This window comes from Pimephales promelas, chromosome 13 (assembly GCF_988280905.1).
Source record: "Pimephales promelas chromosome 13, fPimPro1.hap1.1, whole genome shotgun sequence".
Taxonomy (NCBI): domain Eukaryota; kingdom Metazoa; phylum Chordata; class Actinopteri; order Cypriniformes; family Leuciscidae; genus Pimephales; species Pimephales promelas.
This window is the reverse complement of record NC_142781.1, coordinates 13,902,537-13,925,736: the sequence shown is the minus strand read 5'-3', so window position 1 is coordinate 13,925,736 and position 23,200 is coordinate 13,902,537. Positions and strand designations below refer to the sequence as shown.

General features: G+C 38.0%; 1 protein-coding gene and 1 non-coding gene across 3 annotated transcripts; one reads left to right on the top strand and one right to left on the bottom strand.

The window, feature by feature from the left end:
* The first annotated feature begins 1,743 nt into the window (after nt 1-1,743).
* On the top strand, nt 1,744-1,859 carry LOC120494313 (U5 spliceosomal RNA). Its single transcript, XR_005625831.1, has one exon. It is a non-coding gene; the product is annotated as a U5 spliceosomal RNA (small nuclear RNA).
* Nucleotides 1,860-9,300: 7,441 nt separating this feature from the next.
* gtf2a1 (general transcription factor IIA, 1) lies at nt 9,301-21,860 on the bottom strand. 2 transcript variants are annotated; one of them, XM_039693524.2, is made up of 10 exons: nt 21,612-21,860; nt 19,098-19,199; nt 18,859-19,015; nt 18,664-18,728; nt 15,823-15,898; nt 13,457-13,590; nt 12,399-12,500; nt 12,061-12,324; nt 11,877-11,966; nt 9,301-10,884 (listed from the first exon to the last, which is right to left on the bottom strand). In XM_039693524.2, exons 1-10 carry the CDS (start codon nt 21,639-21,641, stop codon nt 10,777-10,779), a joined length of 1,128 nt encoding a protein of 375 aa, XP_039549458.2. In that variant the 5' UTR covers nt 21,642-21,860; the 3' UTR covers nt 9,301-10,776. The 2 variants fall into 2 exon arrangements, with proteins under 2 accessions (XP_039549458.2, XP_039549459.2); XM_039693525.2 differs by lacking the exon at nt 21,612-21,860 and adding an exon at nt 19,324-20,777.
* Nucleotides 21,861-23,200: the final 1,340 nt, after the last annotated feature.

Sequence of the window (23,200 nt, the reverse complement as noted above, 5' to 3'; positions counted from 1 at the left end):
AAGATTAACATCTTATTTTTTATCATTAATAACTTATTAAATTATGTTTGAAAAATAAGTGAGTTCTATTAAATGTTTTTTATTCCAATTTTTTTAATGATTTAATAGAAATATATTATCAAAAACGGTGGTAATCAAATAAAAGTTTAGCAAACGTTTTAAATCCTTTTATTTTTTGGCAAAGTGCTACAAAACAGATTTAGTCAATTAAACCATGGACAAACAATATTTATTCCTTAAAGAATGTGTAAATACATTTTAGTATTATTGTTGGTGTTTAACAGCACTTCCTCTTTAAAAAAGGGGAGGAGACCGCAAGAAACTCTGAGTTTACTGAAGAAAACCTGCTCCCGACCAGGTTAGGTTCACGGAGTAAGTTACCATGGTAACTGACTCTGAGTATAAGTTACCTCTCTTTCAGAAATGGGCTTGACTTACTCTGCTGTCTCAGGTTTAACTTACCTCCCTTTCTGAAACGGAAAACCCAGAGTTTCCCTCATTTCAGGGTTAACATACTCAGAGTTTTCACTTAACCTCCTTTCTGAAACAGGCCCCTGATAGCTTAGTTCATACACGCATTGCAATTGCGCTATGGCCTACTATTCACAATAATGTTAATATAGCTAATTACGTGTTAATTAAGTGTTAATATAAAAAATACATTTAAATATAATATTTCAGTTATAAAAAGAATGTAATATTAATTTAATCACTTATTAAGTGAAAGAAACATTCTATTTGTTGTGTTATGCGTTGTGATGACATGTGGACAATAAATAGACCACATACATATTTATTCATCGATGAATAAAAGTATCATTTAAAATTGTTCAGAGGAATACCTGAGGTACTAGTTTGCATGATCACTATTAATGATCATAAATAAAACATAGGTAGGATATAATGTAGCCAAATATTTAAAATTAGCCTACACATTTTTGATTTTTAGCGAGGTCGTTTGGAAAACGTTTGATCGTGAGTTTTGAAGATGCAAAAAAGTGTGATTAATGCAGTGGTGACGTTAAATATTTTTATTTGTTATTTACAATTATTTTAATGACGTTGTTTAGCCTATTCGTGTTTATTTCTTCACGCTCGATAACCTTTAGTGAAAGTTAAAAGTGCATCACCGTTGGGTGTCGCAGCGCTTGAATAAACAGTCCGCGGTGGAAAACATTCCTTGAATTTGTAACTTAAATTAATGAGATTGTTCCCTTCCAATAAAGTGGACAACACATAACTCGTAGGAGAGATTATGGCGACGTGTAGCGGTGATGATTCATAATGTTTATCTCTCCACGCTGTTTTAAATGTGTATTGAATGGCAGTAGACTTTGCTTTAATTAATTAAGTATTTTGGTCTAATTACCCACCGATGACTATTATCATATTCTTTCAGAAACTGTTTAATTCTTTCGGTTCTTTAGCAGCTGATTTTGTAAGTTAAGTTTCAGTGACATCCGACGTCACTGTATGTAAATGATATGAACCATGACGTGCCAGGAAGAGGACACTGACTACCCACAATGCAACTCGACGAGATACATTTCACACTTATTTTTGCTGTTTATTCATTAGATTTGTAATGTGTAGCTTCGGTAGACATATCAGCAACACTTTAGGGATAGTGCGAATGTTTAATGGAGCTGAAAATGTGTTGGTGATAAAGAACGTCTTTGTTACCGTTGTCGTAAAGTGTGTTGTCGTCGGTGTGATCCCTGCTGCTTGCAATACTAAGTCAGTACACTCATGTTTTTCCTCAGATCGTATAAATCTTTCGCCTTTTACTAAAGATTTCCGTGGGGAAGAACACTATGAGTATAAATTAATTTTTTGATGCCCTGCCGAAAGGCGGGGCTTCCTAACATGGTTGAAAAACAGACTATAAATACGAGGAAGTAAATACTTGTAATTGATACGCATCTACTCGTGTTAAATGCATCGGATCAGGATAGATTCAGATTGTATCAGATATATGAACCCACGTTGTGATAACATAACTGACAGATTTTGAATATGAATTACACCATTAATCTTTGTCTAATGAATAATCTGCAAACTAATAAAAATATGCTTAACAGATTGAGTGGATGTTGAAATCTGTGCAATGTCCATTTACTTGAAACGGAAAAAAAAGTTGATTTTTGATCCCCAACACTACATAAAAAATTACACACACACACACACACACGTCACACTGTTTACCCTGTTGCCGTATAATTCAAGTCCTGAACTTGCTATGGGGTTGCATTACGTAATTACACCTAATTTATAGCATTACTATAGTAAATACATGAAAAAGAAAAGCTCCTCAGTATCACTTCATTCACTTCCCAATCCCTTTAATATCTTTAATATCCCTTTGGCTGTTAGGACCTTAATCACATCCTGCTGGAACTCGGAAGTTATGTTATTTTGACGGGAAAAAAAGCATTATTATAAACCACACACACTCACATACAGTCAGAAAAGCCATGAATCTCAACAAGGTTGGATTTTTAGTCAATCCAGGCCAAAGATCTAGTTTCTGGTCTTTTTGCTCAATCTGTAAACATGTAAAGTAGCACATGTGTGGCATATTTGTAGAAATAAGTAGTCTACTATGATTGCTTACACAGAGCTACATGCATAGAAAACAAGGACTCCCAGTCCCAGTGACGACAACAGAGGCAGACAGTCAAAAGTGCAACAGTCACATGAAGTGTTGCCCGCAGGCGGCACAGATGGAAAGCCGCCTTACGGACCCCTGCTGGCGGGGACCGTAAACTGCACGTTTCGAGCTCATCCCTTTGTCTTTAAACTCCCTGTGGTCCCTGAGGCTTAATTTATTCTTTGTCTGGTCCTGATTCTGTCTCAGCTGTCCTTTGAAGTTTTACTTTTTTGAAGAATCTATTGCTCGCCGACTGTCTGTGTTTACATGAACTGTTGTATTTTTAACCCACTGGACAGTGATTTAGGTCACTAGGTACTGGAACTTCCCAGCAAGCAATAGCCGTCATTTCACCGTCTAGGTTAAAACCCCATATAGTCCAGCTATGAATAACCCACTTCTTGGCAAAATAACCTTGCATTTGGTTACATGTCGTTTTTGCCAAAATAACTTGCGATATGTAGTTAGTCCGTCATGTCAGTAGTCTATTTTTATAGGCTATATGCTTTAGACTTCTATTAAAGCCACACTGTGGAACTTATCAACCTTTAATAATACATTACCAAAACCCAGATTTGAATGGATTCCAGTTGAAAATTGCGGGATATAAACTTGCGAGTTTACGCTAGGCTATATCATGCGAATTTGCCACACAGACAAACAGAAAGTGCTTCAAACATACAAAGCTTGCATCCGCCGTGGAATTAAAAGGCTAATTAAAAGATAATGAGTGGATTCCTGTTGGAATGACTGATTTAGACGAGCAACAACTAAATGAGCGCACCTTAAAGGGATACTCCACTTTTTTTTGGAAATAGGCTCATTTTACAACTCCCCCAGAGTTAAACCCATTCAGCCTATCTCCGGTTCTGGCGGTACCGCTTTTAGCATAGCTTAGCACACATCATTGAAGTGCACAAGACCATTAGCATTTCTCCCCAAAAAATTACCAAAGTGTTTCGATATTTTTCCTATTTAAAACTTGACTCTTCTATAGTTACATAGTGCATTAAGACCGACGGAAAATGTAAAGTTATGATTTTCTAGGCTGATATGCAGGGAACTATACTCTCATTCTTGCGTAATAATCAGGAAACTTCACTGCCGTACCATGAGTGCAGCAGGCCAGAGTATAGTTCCTAGAAAATCACAACTTTACATTTTCTGTCTGTCTTAGTGCACGATGTAACTATAGAAAATTCCAGTTTTAAATAGGAAAAATATCAAAACACTTTGTTAATTTTTTTTTTTTTTGGGAGAAATGCTAATGGTCTTGTTCACTTCAATGATGTATGCTAAGCTATGCTAAAAGTGGTACCGCCAGAACCGGAGTTCGGCTAAATGGATTCAAAAAAGGTAAAACTCGACAGTTTAACTCTGGGGGAGTTGTAAAATGAGCGTATTTCCAAAAAAAAGTGGAGTATCCCTTTAAGTGTATTACAAGTTACTGAGTGAATTGTTCTCTCACATAATCATTAAACAAATTAATTGAGTTTTGAATCAGACAAAAAGCCTCTATCCTTTAGAGCCCGACCGATAAGGATTTTGAAGCCGATACAAATTTTTTTTTTTTTTTTTTTGGTTTTAAAATCCGATATTCCGATATATCGGCCAATATATTTTTTATTTTATTTTTTTCAGAAACGCGCAACAAAACATTAACAGATTTTCCTAACATTAGTTATTTGTAGTTATTTATGAGTTTTAAAGGGTTAGTTCACCCAAAAATGAAAATTAAGTCATTAATTACTCACCCCCATGCTGTACCAACCCCGTAAGACCTTCGTTCGTCTTCGGAACACAAATGAAGATATTTTTGATTAAATTTGAGAGCTGTATAACTACCACATTGGCTCCTAAAGGACTGCCTCTTGACGGCCCAGAAAGTCAATGAAGAAAATGTTTAAATATCCCAAGTGACTACCGTGGCTCAACTATATGTTTATCAAGCGACGCGAATACTTTTTGTGCGAAAAAACAAACAAAAATAACGAGTTTATTCGACTATTTCTTTTCTTCCTTATAGGCCAGAACGAGACTTCCTTAGATTTCCACGACGCATGCGCGAGAATTGCGATCTGAAGTAGTGAAGCTGGTGTGAGCAGATCGCAAATCTCGCGCATGCGTCGTGGAAATCTAAGGAAGTCTCGTTCTGGCCTACAAGGAAGAAAAGAAATAGTAGAATAAACTTGTTATTTTTGTTTGTTTTTTCGCACAAAAAGTATTCGCGTCGCTTGATAAACATATAGTTGAGCCACGGTAGTCACTTGGGATATTTAAACATTTTCTTCATTGACTTTCTGGGCCGTCAAGAGGCAGTCCTTTAGGAGCCAATGTGGTAGTTATGCAGCTCTCAAATTTAATCAAAAATATCTTCATTTGTGTTCCGAAGACGAACGAAGGTCTTACGGGGTTGGTACAGCATGGGGGTGAGTAATTAATGACTTAATTTTCATTTTTGGGTGAACTAACCCTTTAACTAAAATGATATGATGATGCATTTTAAAAAGAAACGTTTCTTTTATTATCACAACAGAACAGACTGATGAGAGCTAGCATTAGCATGAGCTAGCATTTGCATTAGCTAGCTTTGTGGTTAGCTAGTCTATGATAAGCCATAATTTAGCAATGGATAACGTCATACTGCAAATTGTAAAACATACATTTTCAATATAACAGGCAAGGGAGAGATGATACGTCTCATTGCTATAACGGTCACGCGCTATTAAAGAAATACTTTAGTCACATTGTCAAAAGTTAAAAGGACAGTCAGTCAACTACACTGTAACAACGTAACGCAACTATTACTAGCTAATTCCGCTTCACTCTCGGCTTATTTAACAGCAGCAAAACTGGACATGATAGTCACAAATTTTGTCATGCTCATTTGAGTTAAGAGAACGTTTAAATGTTATTCAAGCAACGTAAGTCTCGTGACCAACTCAACGAGTGTTGCCAACAGTCAGGGACAGTGTAGAGTGCCCTCTGGTGGACAAACTATACAACTCCAACACTCATGACATGTTTCAAGCGCGTTTAGTTCGTTTTTATTTTATTTTTGAAATATTCATTTATCGGCCATTATAACTGCCGATAACTACCGATAGTTTGGAAAATGCCTAATATCAGCCGATAATATCGGCCTGCAGATATATCGGTCTGGCTCTACTTTCCTTTAATAAAAGACGTTTAAATAATAAAAGAAGTCTACTAAAAGACTGCATTGGACAGCAAAGCATCAATATTCAACCATTTTGTCAACTGTTGGGCATTTGTATCATTACTAAAAGCAACCTTTAGCTCTGGTTGTGAACAAGATTGCCCCGCATCTGAAATGAATGAACAACATGCTTCTGTTATTCAGCATCACGATGAATCTTGCTCAGAATCGAGACACTGAATCATTCAGTCGTTTGTTCAATAGGTTCAACCAATGAAATACTTATTCACAGCCGTCACTCTAATGCTTTTTGCTTGGTTTAGTCGATCATTGAGGTGCGGTCACATCTGGTGAATTTCTGCAGCTGAAATCTAATCACATACTAATCTGCTAAATCTGGAATTTCATGCGAGGACGAACGCAGATGAGATATGGTGTACGGTGTTGATGACAGATCGAAGATAGTGGGGAAGCTGTCCTGATTTTCATCTAAAGTGCAATGACTGCTCTAGACCTCTCTCTTGTTTCTTCTGAGAGGACATCAATACTGGTAGTGGAATAAAAAGGCGTCTCTATCTGCGCCGTAACTGTAAGATCAGACTTGGCTCACATGCTGGCCAGTGACCTTGAGGGTTTAATGGCCTTAGAGGCCGAGAAACGAGGCAGTAAAGCTAAACTGATCCTGGATTTTAGAACTGGAAGACACTGGTTGCTTCAGACCGGGAGAGATGAGACGAGGAGAAACTGACATCAGACAGACAGTACGATACGATATGGGCAGCGGCCCTGTGGTTAGGCCGACTGTTACAAAAACACACTCACACACATGCATGTATGCATGTATCCCAGGCTTGTCTGCAACATTTGAGACAGGAAAGAGCAAGGTGATATGCAGCATGCACATGCAATGTTAAAAAAAACCCACACCCATAACCTTATGTAAGGACATAGCCATTACAAAAAGACTACTTCAAACATGTCGAAGTAATGCATAATAATAATAATTGACGGGATTGTGCACTTAAAAATGATAATTATCTCATTATTAAGGCGTCAATATACTCGCGGGCGAAGATCTTTTCTGTTCTTTGCTTAGTGTTCTCATTGATTCATATTGAAATGACTGGTATTCGTCATCAAAAGTTCACCAAGTAGACTAACTGTAAATATAAAACTGCAAACAACTCAGTTGCTGGCATCGGAAACCATATTTTACGTTGGCCTATACCTATATGTTGTTAATATCACTCAATAAATGAAGCCTATAATTGCACTGTGACAAGGACACCTTAAAATAAAGTGTAACCTCTGCATCTGTATAATGCAACTTCAAGGTAACTGAACAAATCTTTTTGGTGAATGTATTTGAAAGATTTACAGTCAGAGAGGAGTCAATTACCAGTTAACAGTCCTTCAATTTTAGGAGACTTTTATCTGGGCAGTTAAAATTGTTTGTCAAATGTAAATCTGTATCTATCCCGAAGTGAATCCCAATATTACCATTGCCGTATTGAATCCACTATTGTCTTTCTGCTACCGTTTGAATCATCCAGTCACTCCATTGCATAACCATTGTGTAACATGTGTATTCAATGTAAACTAGGATTGGACTAGGATGTCCACGTGGAAGAATACACAGCACTATACATGTGAACAACCTGCCAGGGTGTCAAAGGACACTGAAGAGCTGTATAGTGGGTGTAAATAGTGATAAATATAAAAGCTCAGGGCTACCGCTGTACTTTCCTCAAACACACCTATATTAAAGAGAGTGGGAGACATTATAATCTGCTGATGGTGTTGTAGGTGTAAAACTCAAATGAATCCGAGGCATCAACACAGCTGTACTCTCCATTAGAAGCCTAATGGAGTGTGTGTGAAGATTGATGAGGCATATAAACCCAGATGGTGAATATACGTATAGACTTGCGTGGCATTGTGACCTCAGAGGAGGGGAATGGATTGGGTGAAGGAAGTTATAGGTATAAGGACATGGATCACGGTTGGAAATTCGAGGGAAGAGCTACAGACAAAGTGATGGAGGAAAGAGGACCCATGGGAGAGTGAGAGACGTGTGCTGATATGGTGCTCAATCAACCTCAGTGGCAACGCTGTAGACCTGCAGCAGAAAACTGCTGATTCAGGAGAAGGGAGGTGTGGAACTGAAATGGAGTGAGGTTTTACTGCAGATGAAGCATTTATGACCTGCCTAGGGAAGTTAATGTAGGTATGAGAAGACGAAATTTACAAAAGGCCAAAAGAGAAACTCTTAATTTTTAGGGTTACACCTTCAATGGTTTGTTCTAACTTGTAAAATAAAGTATTTAAACTCACCTTTTGCTCTACCAATCATCATCAATATTGCTGCAGTTTGCAAAGCTGAGTGTTAATCTATTAGATAGATAGATAGATAGATAGATAGATAGATAGATAGATAGATAGATAGATAGATAGATAGATAGATAGATAGATAGATAGATAGATAGATAGATAGATAGAGTATATGATGTAGTAATAACGTGTTCAAAAAAGCCTAAAAAAACGTATTTTTATAAGTTATACAGGATTAAACATTTAATGTAATTTAAGGTGAAATGCCGTAAACATCCAAGTTGTTTGTACTTGAAAGGCAGGAACTTTTTTAATGTTTTTAGAGTAAGACTAGTTTAATAGGAAATATCACCCCCTAGTGGACCATTGTAGTAAAGCACAACATGCATTCAGGAAGATCATCTGCTCCAGAAAGACAGAGAAAAATCAAGCTTCATTCCTGGACATACTGGAGTAATGAAGCAGAAAATACAGCTTTGATCACAGGAATAAATCTCAATATTACACTTTCTATATTTTTGATCAAATAAATTCAGCCTTGGTGAGCATGACACCTCTCATAACATTACAAGAAACCTTACAGAATCCTAAAGGATAGTGCGAGTATATATTTATGTATGTATGTATCCATGCATGCATATGTGTGTGTGTGTATATATATATATATATATATATATGTGTGTGTGTGTGTGTGTGTGTATTTATATGTATATGCATGTATGTATAGATGTATGTGTCTATGTATATATGTGTGTATGTATGCGTGTGTGTGTGTGTGTATATATATATATATATATATATATATATATATATATATATATATATATATATATATATATGTATGTATGTCTATATGTGTGTGTGTGTGTGTGTGTCGGGAATGACGACTGGATTGTGTAAAGTGAGGGTTTGAAGCCAAACCTAAAGCAGTTTAAAATTATTTGGCTACTAGTACTTTCCATAATCCACAACCTACACGACAAAGGAAAGTTGAAGTGATTAAATTTCTAAAATTATATAGATATATTTATTAAGACACTTTAAAATAACGTGCAGTGATCATTCACTGTACATTATAGGCCTTCAGTAAAAAGTTCAAGGCATCATCGACCAGCAGGAGACAAAGTTGCAAAAGGCCAATGTTACTCAACAAAGAGAGTCAATTTTAATAGTGCTTTTAATAAAGTTCAGCAAAGGCAAAAAAAATAATAAAACAAAACACTAAAGATCTCCACTAAAATAACACAACCTTCATAGAGATGAGAATCAGAGACAGAGCAGTTTGATTGGTAAAACAGTACATGAAGATACATGAAGTTCCCTCACATGACAGTAGTTCTGAGCATCCATTATTTACCATTAGAAACACAAAGCCAATGGATTTGTTAAAGGCTCTTCCCCTTTAGACAAGACCTGATATCTAAAATAAATCTGAAAGGCACAAACAAGGAGCGTAAAGATGAACTACACTAAAATATTTTTTTTTTAAAAGCCCCAAAGTAGTCCAAGCCATTTGATCGAACAATCTTAGCATGAACATTATCAACAAACATGCCAATACTCGCAACTGCTGAACATATGGACACAGAACGCCACAATCTGTCATTTCTCAGACCGTATTAGGGCACGGCTTTAAAAGGTCACTAAATACTATAAAACAAAATGGAGGGACAAAAAAAAAAAAAAAAAAGATCCACAATGCACATAATCAGGTTGAAATCCTCCTCAGTAGAGGAGCACTTCTTTCATTAAGAGCACAGTTCGGTTTCATCCCCCCAAATTATGATGCTGCCTGAGCTTCAGGAATAAATACGAACTACAAATGTGTAAAAGAAGCCTGACCGCACGTAAAGTAGGAAGGGTGGTCTGACCGAGCACTTCATTGACACCAAACGCGATAATTGCACACAAACACACGCGGGACGACGCAAGCTCCGTGATGCACTGCCCAAAAACATGCATCATACCGACAGAGCAGATCTTTAGCCAGAGTACAGCGTTAGAAAAATCCGTGACAGACATACAAACACGTCAACAAATTTAGTGAGATCGACAACGTTACACTTAACTCGCCCGTTTTCATTGGTATCTCTGCTGTTAAACATACAAAGGTCTAAAAACGTCGGAAATATGAAAGGAAATTACTGGAACACAGTTCTTGGTTGCTCGTTTTAGTGTTTGTATAAGGTGGCGAATGGCGATGGAATGGTCCTCGTGTCGGGACCGTTCGCTTTACACCGGATTCAGATGGCTGATCTAGCTACGGAAATCACCAACAAACACGTACGGTTGCAGCAAAAAGGCCGTCTTAACACACCCGAGTCGACTTAAGTTAGCGCCAGGCGCTACAATTGGCTCCCTGCGCCTAATATATTTTCACACATCTGAGGGGCAGGAATATTGTTCTAAAAGTGAAGTTATGGACTCTACAGGTAAAAGGGCCATCTTTAAAAGGGGGGAGGGGGGAAATCTCTTGGATGGCACATTATTTTGTGCAGATATCACTCAAACAGCACAGTAGCAGTGGGACGTTACTCTTCAGCCCCCCCGAAGTGGGAATCCCCTGATACATTGTTTCAGGTTTTGATGTGTCTTGCCTTAAGTGTAGACAGTTTTGGGTTTTGTTCCTCTATTTTTACCACTCCGCATCTCCAATGGCTTTGGAGAACACGTAATCCCGCCCGTTCAGATTCATGATCCCGTCTTTCAGGTGAAATTTCCATTTGTTCTTACTCCTGTGGATCTGAAGCAAAAGATATTGTATGAATATCGTTTGAACAATTAAAAAAAAAAAACGGGTCTAATGTGTTTTTTTTACTGGTAATTTAATAAAACTTTGCTAAGCAATGTCAAATTTCACTTGCAAAAATCACGTTATTCTTTTTGCATAAGATTTCTAGATGTAACTACGCCAGTGACTAATACATTAATGGTAGTATGATAAAGTTCTAATTCACTTTTTCCTATGCAATGTCTAATTTCACTCATTAAATCATGTGGTGTCAAAAAATTGACGATATTTTGATACGGAAATATCAGAAACCATTCCGATACTCATTTTCTGCGGTATCAATACACCAAAACCAGCTGTACTTTGTCTTTCACTCTTCTTTCCGATGGCGAATTGACAGTTTGATACACACCCGCCTCCCCTAACTCGCTCCAGTTGAATAGAGTTGGTGTTACAGGTCCTGAATTTCAGCGTGAGCTTTTTTTATTTTTATTTTTTTTTATTTATTAAAAATGGACATAACAAAAACATTGGACGAACCAGATGCATTGCTTAAAGTGTAATAGCACATGTGCTAATTTAACACCCGTCCAACTTGTGGGTACTGCGCATAATTTTACTCACTCACAGGTTTCTCACACCAAAAGCACTGATAAGTGGCACTCTCATGCCACCCCTCAAACAGCTCATTACCAAATTTATTTTTTCATGGCTTATTGCTGTGTGTAAGCTATTGCAACAAAACTACCCAAAAGATCGAAAAAAGGTATCGAACATCAATATTTTTTCCATGGTATCGTATCAAAGACAGAAATTCCAGTATCGTGACAACACTAAAATTATGTTAAATAATTAAGTGGCCATTTACACAACACTGGTTTTGGGTCTTTTGAAAAAAGGGTTTAAAAAATAATTCTATTTATTTTCTGGAGTCTTTCCACGTGGTTTTAACTCCAGGAATAAAAGATAATTGCAAACTAGCAAGAGAGGTAACAAATCCTAACCTTGTCATATTGGCAGACCACCACGTTCTCTGTGTCGAACAGCTCCTGGTCTTCCTCGTCGCTGACATCATCCCCACTGTTTAACGGCTCCTGAATTAAAAGACAGAACGGTCAAAAAAACAAACAAACAAAAAAACAAGACTGGTCTAGGATCAGGACCAAAAGCGCTCTGTCCAGCACATACCTCCTCCACTTGGCCATCCTCGCCTCCATCTTTCTCCTTGTCTTCATCCTCGTCCTCATCATACTCGTCCTCCTCCTCTTCGTCCTCTTCCGAGGACGTGTCTCCTGCTCCGTCCACCTGGAGCATCATGGGAGGCTGCTGCTGCGAGGGCTGTTGCTGCTGTGTCTGTTGTTGTTGTTGTTGGGGCGGCTGTGCTTGAGGCTGAGCCTGTATCTGCGCAGCTCCCTGTGCCTGCTGAACCGCCATCGCTGCCGCCTGCATGACCTAAACACACACAAGACTTCTCAATACACACTCCCTCACACGTTCATCAGTGTCATCCCGGAGGTTGTGCTGACCTGAGTGTTCTGCTGTACTTTATTTCCTGTGAGGACAATCTGCTGTGGTTGGATGATGACTCCGGTCTGCTGAGAAAGGCCTCCCTGAAGAGGAGTCAACACCTGCATAAAAAAAAAAAAAAAAAAGACATTAGACATGAGACATTAGGCATGTTTGAGCTGAACTTTACTAGGCTTCCACCGACGGGTGAGATAACTTTCTGGTTCCCGTAGTGACTCTCACAAGGTGTTTGTGTACTTTATCATATATGAAGTGGATTAATACAACATTTGTCAAATACACAGATGTTTTCAAGGAGGAACAGAAACACTGTTCATTAAATACTTTATGTACTGCTTAATACCATGGTTAAATGTCCTGAGCCATGTGTACTAGCTCAACATAAGCCTATATACTATCAATGCAAATAAAGTGGGTCTTTTTTATCAGTTTGATCTATTTTGATAAACATGATAATATAACGAGTTTTTACTGAGGGTCAGTGTGAGGATCAGCTGAGTGGAATAAGTCAGAATAAACACAACACACGTGATAATTGTGAATACGGCCAATCGCGTAACTGCTTATTATATTTAAGTAAATAAAGTATTATACAACATTACCACACAAGTAAAAAAAAAAAAAAAAAAAAAAAAGATTTAATACAAAAAAAGTTGAGTTAAATAAATAGTGTTACAGATACATTTGTAAAACTTAATATTACCAACTTTTTCGATGGTAAAGCTTTGGCAACCAAAGCTGCGTTTTATTCTATAAATTATGGGTTTTTACAACTTACGACAGTTCACAAATCAGACACTGCAACAGCTAAACCTGCTCTGCTACCATCAGTTCTCTTCCTGTGAGCGGTCCTCGATCACTTCTGATATTTATCATTTAAACAAACAAGAGAGCTGACAGGCCTCTTGCATTTGCCATCTATGATAAGGACCTCTGCTGACACGGTGAAACAAGTCACACATATACATGTGCAGACGGCATCACAACACACCCTGCAGGAGCCAGTGAGCGGACTAGAACAAATGAGTCAGTGTTGGGAAGGGTACGAAGCACAAACCTGCTGTATGACGGGGGCCTGTACACCTCCAGGCTGCATCTGGGGCAGGACCTGCGGCTGCAACACCATCTGCTGCTGAGGCTGGATGATGTATTGAGCTCCATTGGCCGCTCGGACCACCTGCAGGATCTGACCTGCATAGCCAACAGAGACGCTTTTTAGGCCTGTCAAACTTGATGCGTTAACATGCACTTAAATGTCAGCATGAAAGGGGCATTGTGAAAGAAAAAAAAAAATCTATTGGAATTGATTGGTTCATCCAATGTGGGCGTTGCAAACTATATTTCAAACAAATACTATACGCATTTAATCTAAGAGACAGGTTGATTGAAACTCTTGTCAACTTTTTTATGCCCAGCACTCACACTGGTTTAAACAGAGAAGAGATTATGAGGACACTTCTTTATTTTATAAAATAATGATGTGTGTGGATAAATTTATAATGAACACGGCAACATCCCATAAAATAAAAACTGAATTCAGAAGTAAATTTAGATTTCAGTGACTTCATTGACACTGCATAGAGTGACAGGCATTTTATTCATCTCTGATAATGTTAGCTAGTAAAACAATTTGTTCAATTAATTTTAAAATGAATAAATGCTACAGAAGTAATTTGTTAATGTTGACTAATGTCACATAAAACTGTTATTTTTATACTTGTTATATAATAAAAAAAAAATCAAGTAAGGATCAAAGGCTATGTTCACACTGTCAGTCAAAATCCGATTATTTTGTGTCCCTGGATGGAAACAACTATCTAAAATGATTGACTTCCACATTGTGTATTGTAAGTGGTTGTAAAGAGAAAAAAAAAAAAGAAGAAGAAAAATCTCTTTTAATATTTGCTGTTCACATTAGCTAAATCTGATCGGATTTCATTCAGACATGCACAAAAATCTGATTTGGACTGCGGTATTACAAATTTATTAAATGTTTAATTTAGATTCCAATATAAACTGAGAAAGCTTTCTGTACATTGAACTTAGTATTTAAGATTAGGATGGTGATTATATCGGGCCTCTCCTGTTTTTCTGTATTGGTCAGATTACTGAAACTTGGGATAGTTCACCCAAAAATTAAAATTAAGTCATTAATCACTCACCCCCATGCTGTACCAACCCCGTAAGACCTTCGTTCATCTTCGGAACACAAATGAAGATATTTTTGATTAAATTTGAGGGGTGGATCACTGCTACATAGGCTCCCTGAGGGATTGAAACTTGACGGCCAAGAAAGTCATTGAAGAAAATGTTTAAATATTCCATGTGACCACAGTGGCTCAACTATAAGTTTATCAAGCGACGAGAATACTTTTTGTGCGGAAAAACAAACAAAAATAACGACTTTATTCAATTATTCTTTTTCTTCCTTCTGGGCCTGAGACGAGAGTTCAAGAGATTTCCACGACGCAGTAGTAGAAAAATAACGCAATTCTCGCGCATGCGTCGAGAAAAAGTATTCTCGTCGCTTGATAAACTTATAGTTGAGCCGCTGTAGTCACATGAAATATTTAAACATTTTCTTCAATGACTTTCTGGGCCGTCAAGTTTCGATCCCTTAGCCAGCCTATGTAGCAGTGATCCACCGCTCAAATTTGATCAAAAATATCTTTGTGTTACAAAGACGAACGAAAGTTTTACAGGGTTGGTACAGCATGGGGGTGAGTGATTAACGACTTAATTTTCATTTTTGGGTGAACTATCCCTTTAAGAGTTTCAGTAATCTGACCAATACAGAAAAACAGGAGAGGCCCTATATAATCGCATGTGAATGTAGTTTGTTTGACCTTATTTTATGGCATTTTAAGTCACCTTGAGGCTTCTTGGAAGTTTGCTGAGGCCCCCTGATTGAGGCCCCGTCCACACTACTGCGTTTTCGTTTAAAAACGGAGAATTAAAACGAATAAGATCTCAGTACACAACAGCGTTTTATCTGCGTATTAGAAATGATCTCCGTCCACATTAAAACGACTGAAAACGCGCATCACGTGACCATTCACCAACACTGGCCATGCGCGTGCCGGTGTAAACAGTGATCGACGAATGAGGGAAGGATACGTCATGACTGACAACACCCAATCATGGAGCCAACCGTCAGCACCTGCGTCAGCGTTTCTGAAGTCCTACGTTTTGTCTCGTCTACACTAAAACGCCCTCCGGAGATTCAAAACGCAAAACGCAGCGTTTCTAAACTTCTCCGTTTTAGGTCTTTGTTTTTCCCGTTTTAGTGTGGACGGGAGGTCCAAACTTAGCAAAAGGTCTCTTTCTAGCAAAAGGAAAATGCAGTAGTGTGGACGGGGCCTGAGAGCCCCCTGATTGAGAGCCATTTCTTTATGGGATTCGTGTCAGAGTGTAATGTCTTACCCTGTTGTGTGATGATTTGCTGAAATGGTGTTACACCTGTAGGTAAAGCCAAAGTTGCTGCTGTGGCTGCTGCACTCTAGTGGAACAGAAGATTGAAACAGGAATTGAAGAGGACACACACATACATTAATGATCAGGTAAGAGCAGGAGAGAGAGAGAGAACAATATCCTTCACTGGAATTTGCCATGTAATCTAATTTAAAGTCCCCAGCGCTGTCTAAAACCATTTTCCAGGAAAACTCCTCCCTCATTCCATCTGTTCACCTGCTGGCATTGACACTGATCTTAAAGGGATGTTCATATACACAGGCAACTACAGTGACCAAACCACTGATGTCATTCATTTTTAAAGGGACTGGCAGATTTCTGGATTCGAGTAACAGTAACGGTCCGTTTCAGTGGCCTTAATTCTGCAAACATATTTTCCCATAAGGATTTTAAAGAAGCTTATAAAGAGTTATATGGCATGAACCAAACCAACAAGCTACATGGTGAATCACAAAATTACAGACTTGGATTGGATGTTGTTAAAGTATGAGACAAAGATTGTGTAATTAACAACTTTAAATGAGTAATGAACTAAATTTTTGAACAATTTTATAATTTTCTCTGAGGTCCATTTAAGTTATCATCAAAAAAACACCCTAATTTAGAAGAAATAATCTATTTTCTATCCTGTTTTTGACTCTTTCAAACAGTCAGTTTTGATGGGTGTGCCACATTAAATACTTGGAAGTAAACGCCTAATTCTATGATTGGGTAACAGTTTTGCATAATAACATAATTTCTAATGTCCCATCCATTATTCTTATTGAAAACTTCCAATGTTGAAAAATATTGTTACGTCATTTGGACGTGTATTACATATGCTTTATAAATGTTGGTAGTGGCATAAGTACATGGAGTTCCCACAGTGATAGTAGAGTATCTTGTGGTGTTTCATGTATACAGAGTTTATGAATGAATATACCATTGTTTGTTGCGTCATTCTTACAGGCTAGTCATAATTCATTTTTTGAACAAGTGAAAAACATATTCAATGTCATTTGCAGTGTCGTGCGTTACATCAAGTGTAACGTAATGTCTTACTGATGACAAAACAGATGCTGATCACTGAAGCTTTTACTCAGGATTATAGCAAATGGCTTAGATCCGCACGAATTTGCAGTCAAATGAAGCAAACAAACGAACAGCGTCTTACTGATGTGATCTTGAACTTTGTTCAAAATAAAGTTCATCCACGCCTTTGTAATGTTAGGATCACAAGAAAAATCAATGCAAATTCCAAAAGTTGGCATTTTAAAACATCTTGTAATCTCAATTTTCTCAGCCTGTCTTGTATTTACTACTACATGACATGTGACAGGGCTTAGATTAAGCAAGGATTTGACCTTAGTTCAATCAGGACATTTAAGGAGCTTTTATAAACGTGCCTTTAAAATAAATAAATAAAAATTACTGGTGTGCATCTTGAGACAAAACAACGGCATTAACATTTTAAGATGAGTCACTGCAAGTTGCTTCCAGTTTAAAAAGCTCAAACATGCATTTTAGTCTGGGATTATCTTAAAGGAGAACTCCAGCGCAAAATGAACCTTTGGTCTAATAACACTTTGGTACCTAGTCAACCGTTCTCTGAGATTTGTTTTCATGACAATCGAATGTAAAGAGTTTAATCTCTGAAAACTGTTTAGCGTATAACGCAAGTGTATGGGGACATTTAATAAGTAAAAATAAATCGCTATTTTATAGACCATTTCACAAGATGTAAACAACACTCATCTTAAAGATGTTTGTTTAACATTTTGATTCAGTTTTAAATGTTCTGTAGGTTGTATTTTATCCCAGCATTTATGTAGTGTTAAAAAACTGAAACAGGAAGTGCTTCTGGACCAGTGTTGTTTACATCTTGTGAAATGGTCTATACCACTAACAAGGCTCAAAATAGCCCCACACAAACACAGTAACATAATGATGGACTTCAATGGGAACCAAACGCTTCAAAGGTCCAAAAGCCCTTTGAACAGTTTGCACTGAAACTGTCTTTTGGGCCTTGAACCGTTTGGTTCCCATTGAAGTCCATTATATGGAGAAAAATCCTGGAATGTTTATCAAAAACCTTCATTTCTTTTCAACTTTGTAACTTTGTAAGTCGAACCACGAACGACGTGCCAAGTGAGCTGAACTGTATGAACAGCGTTCGTAGTTCGACTTGTCGAGACGAGATGAGACCAAGATGGCTCCTGCCTGTATACACGAAGTGGACTGTCTTTATAAAATATCTTCTTATTAAACAGTCTGTACACTTACAAAGTTCTCAATGCTTCGGGTTTGCATGTATGGACCCTCATTATGTTACTGTGGGGCTATTTTGAGCCTTGTTAGTGGTATAAACTAGCGATTTCTTTTTACTTATTAAATGTCCCCAGTACTAAACAGTTTTTAGAGATTAAACTCTTTACATTTGATTATCATGAAAACAAATCTCAGAGAACGGTTGACTAGGTACCAAAGTGTTATTAGACCCAAGGTTCATTTTGCACCAGAGTTCTCCTTTAAGTCTTGTCTGTGACACATGGATCACTGCTTTATGGGAGAGGCAGGTTCTTAGAATAATTAGAATCATGGGTAATTTTGGCTTTCACAGGGAATTCCATTGTTAAACGCTGATTTTACAAAAAAAAAAAAAAAAAGTTAAAATAATGCATGCTTAAGCATATACCATCGATTAACCTCACAGACTTAATGTGCAAGTAAATCAATTCCCTAATGAAAAAAACACCGGAAATGAACCGTTCCCCTATTATTGCAAACACTAACATGAAAGCGAAGCACACTTACCATCCCTGTCGCGCTCATGTGCTGGAGAAGCTTAGGATCCTGAACAATGACCTGCTGCTGAGGAGCTGAGAAATCAGAAAATCAAAATGCATATTTACTGGCTATTCTAGGGCTTTTTTTATGTAAATTTGTCAAACAAATTTCATTGTTTTGCACAGCAGTACAATGACAATGACGTCTTAAACTCAGCCTCACCCTGCTGCACTGGAGGCAGGAGGACTTGCTGCGGTTGGGATTGTGCCTGCGTCATCTGAGCTTGTTGAGCCTGTTGCTGTTGAGCTTGTAGAGCCTGCTGCTCCTCTGTATGAAAACCATCCACCGCCTTGGACTGCATCAGCTTACTCTCCCACAACTGCTCAGGAAGAAAGATGGGTATAAATCAACCGTCCATCTGGCCAGCATGTTAAGATTCATAAAAACAGCAAACATCTTACCGTTTTAAGCTCCATCAGGACCTGCTCATCCACTCCCTCGTCCAGGAAAAGCTCCCGTACTTCATTGATGACATCCTCCATTACTGATCTATACAGTTTAGGCTACAATGCAAGCAAACAATATGTAACCCCTTCCAACTACTAAATTACAAAATATCATGAATGCATGTTTTCAAGGAAGAGTTTGAACTGGTTAATAAGATCAATAAACTATTTGTTCACAAACCAGACTGAATCAGTCCTCGATTCCACTTGCTGACTCAGTGAACGGAGAATTGTCTCTTGCCAACATGATTTGTAATGAGCTGAGAATCAATGAATGAGCTGACTTGAAGTGTGAACAGTGATTGACTGATGAGGCAAATGTCTGTTATGCCTGCTACGGACAGTGCGATTTAAGCAATCCGATAAAATAAAATCATTACAAATCAAACTTGTACGACATGGATCTAATAAACTTGGGTATGACCAATGACGACACATATTGAACCAAAGGCTATGACATTTGTATAGAAGAATAAAATGTCACCAGTATGTGCTAGTGGTAAACAAATAGAGCATGATGAATCACTCTCTCTGGCAATTGTGGTTGTGTGCGCTGATGGCAATTTTGCAAATGGAGCTTAAGGTAAAAAACATAGTTTTAGTATCATGTGCATTGATCCATTCGCCATTTCATGTTGCGTTTTTATTAGACATTGGTCACAGCAGCAAACAAACAGACTCAGATGATCATGATACATTTCTGACAATGTCAGAAGATTAAATGCAGGCTATCTTTGGTCGCAAGAACATGACAATGGCCATCTTTGAACCTCTCAGTGTACGACGTCGGACCACCGTTTAAAAGTCGCGACCTCTGAAATCACCACGACTGGTCATCTTTTGTCTGGGACAGCCCAAAATCATACAATGTGTACCAGGCATACTAGTCTAATAGCAAAAGTGTAAGAAAAAAAAAACACATTGGTAATGTTTTCAACTATCAACAAAAATGAGGGTTGGTTTTAAACCATTTTCAGCCAAACAGAAAACTGATTTTGGAATTGATTTTAAAAGTTTATTATATTTGCAAATATATTAATTATTGAAATATATTTAGGTTCTAAGGTGCTCAATTATCTGTAACGAACTGAACTGGGACGCAACTTAAAATAAACGTTCAAAACGTCACGTAATGGAAAGTAATAAACGGTAGTATGTGCCTACACACGTGACTATATTTGACATTTTGTAATTAGAGGGTGTAAAAAAAAACGCTTCAGGAACACAAAGAATGACGTAATTACGTCTTAAAAAAGCGTTACATTATTTCACCACCGACCCACGGACATCAGTCCGACTTCCCAATTACTATTTGGTAACTGGACCCGAGTGGAAGCACTATAAATAGACACATGTTTCAGAAAACGTGTTTATTGCTGCAGCTCGCGACGCATCCGCTTTAAATAGCGCGTGTAAGTTACTGTAGCACTGCGACCACGGTCACCTGCACTCAACGAAACCGGGAACAGAAACGTTCGTACAAAAACACACACACGCATTTCCGGCAGAAGTCATTCCGGAATAGGCAAACAACCGTCTTTCTCTGCCCACAGAGAAACCACCATCGCTATGGCGCTGATACGCTTCAGCTAAGATGGCAGAGGCTCGCGGTGTGAGTGTGTCGCGTCCTGTCCGTGGCGCGCGGCCAGTCCGCTCACTATTTAAAGCGCGGTCTGGTGTTTATATGCAGAGCCCGTGACGTAGCGCCGAGTAGCACCTTCCCATCCCGGCCAGAGTCTATATTAGAGCGCCGCTATGGCTGTATAAAACCAGGCGCCCGAAAGGAGGAGGGTCAGAAGCGCAGACAGCGAACAGCGACGGTAGCCATGATGACACAGCGTTTGCACGCAGTGAGGACTCCGCGAACGGGTTTTATAGTAATAATCGGCTGATTTTTGGGCTCATATACATGGGATTCGGTAATATGGGGGAAATGTACAACTCGTTAAAATAATATTTGATGTGATGTAGGAAGGTTTTCGTTCGAATACGCAGGGACAACAAACACAATTCTGCCCTCTCACTTGATAAATACACTTGATTTGGTTTAATTTCAGATGCATTTGTCGGGATTAAAAGGGTGCTTTCGCAACAAACTGTAACATATCGAGTTACACGACAATTTACTTTTCGCATCAAACACAGCTTTTTACACGGCCGAGGCCACATGTAACAAAGCCCGTGTTAGTTTAACAGAAATACGTCTTAAAACACGTAATAAAGTTTAATGCAGTGGATCAGAGCAGATATATTTCCTTCAGCAGATCCAGCCGTGTTACATCTCTATCAGCAAACACTCACACACTTCCCTACAAAGAGCTCACATGGATCAGATCTGATGTGTACGTGTGTCTAGTATGTTTATTTATTGCGAATGCTAAATGTGTGGGTTTGGTACTGCGTCTAACTACAGTTCTTGGACACGTGTGTGATGATTTGGAGTATGAGTGCCGTTTGTCTGATCCTTACCACTGTGTTCGAGTTAGCCGAGCTCGCCATTATGAGCGCAGTGAGGGGGGAAACACACCGCGAGTATCAAGCTAGAACCCCAAAAATCATTTAAAAAAAGCACGGAAACATCTAAAACGTTTTAAAAAGTTGCCGGTTAAAGTTTCTGTAAATAAAAACACAGCTGTTTACGGTCTTATTCACAGTCCCAGGGCTGCTGCTCCCCAGCCGTCCGTCTTCTCCAGTCGTCTGCCTTTATATACGGAGCTGCGCGAGACACAGGGCAGGGTCAAGCGGGCACTGCGCGAAATATCGCGAGATTTCAGCGCGCTCTTACCGCAAACACGACACGGTGAGTCAGTGTGGAGGCTTTACCAAAATATGCCAATGCAGCCCGTCACAATGTGTTTGTCAACATAAAAACGATATGCAAACTACTGTTACGATTGTGGATTACTAAGCGTTTATGGTTGTTTTTGTTATTGTAATTATTGTTGAAACCAAATTTCCTAGTTCCTAATTATTAGCCTATATGTCCATCCTAATGTTAACGTCTAATGTTATAAAAAATGCTTTTATAAATTGTTCATACTTCTAGACAATGCTTTGTCAAAACAAAAACAAATTTACCTTATAGTAATTTATAAGCATAATGAACTTACCATTTTCACCACACGAGGGCAATGTGTACCACAAGCAACAACTTCTTAATAAATTTGAAATATTAAAACATTGGAATGTTCTATCTATCTATCTATCTATCTATCTATCTATCTATCTATCTATCTATCTATCTATCTATCTATCTATCTATCTATCTATCTATCTATCTATCTATCTATCTATCTATCTATCTATCTATCTATCTATCTATCTATCTATCTATCTATCTATCTATCTATCTATCTGTCTGTCTGTCTGTCTGTCTGTCTGTCTGTCTGTCTGTCGATCTTTGTTTGTCTCAAAAACTTTAAATAATAGGAATAGCAAAACTAACAGTGTCAATGTTTTTGGAGATGAATATTTCAAGAAGTTTAAATAAATGAATTGAGGACTTTGAGGATGCCTGAAGTTGTGTAGGTCGTTCCAGAGAGAGGATTGTCTACATTCAGACCTTTTTTCAGTTTTAAGGTGTCTTTGAAAAGACAAGTAAAGCCAGCCTGCTCAAAAGTAGCTAAGTGTAAAGATGTTATACTGCATAAAAGTCAGATTCAGTTATGCCAGTTGACCCACCTCAGCCCTCAGTATCAAATGCAGTTTTTTTTTCTTTTTCATTTTTACTTTGCTGTATTTTTTTATTGCGTGTATAGCGCTTTGAGAAACTGCTTGTTAAGGCATTTATGCCACCTCTGAGCAGCATTAAACTGTGTAAATGTGTAAAATGGGATATATGGAGTAGTAATATCTTAAAGTGTATTTATATGTTTTGGATGTCATCTGTTTAAATTAATTTCATCCACTTTGTCATTTTGCTTTATCCCAAAATTAAACGCTTACTATTTGGTCTATTTGTTGTATTTCTCTTTGGCATAGGAATAAAATATACCCCTTTAAACATAAAGACTCAACACAAAGACTAATAAAATGTATCAAGCACAGATTGACTACTT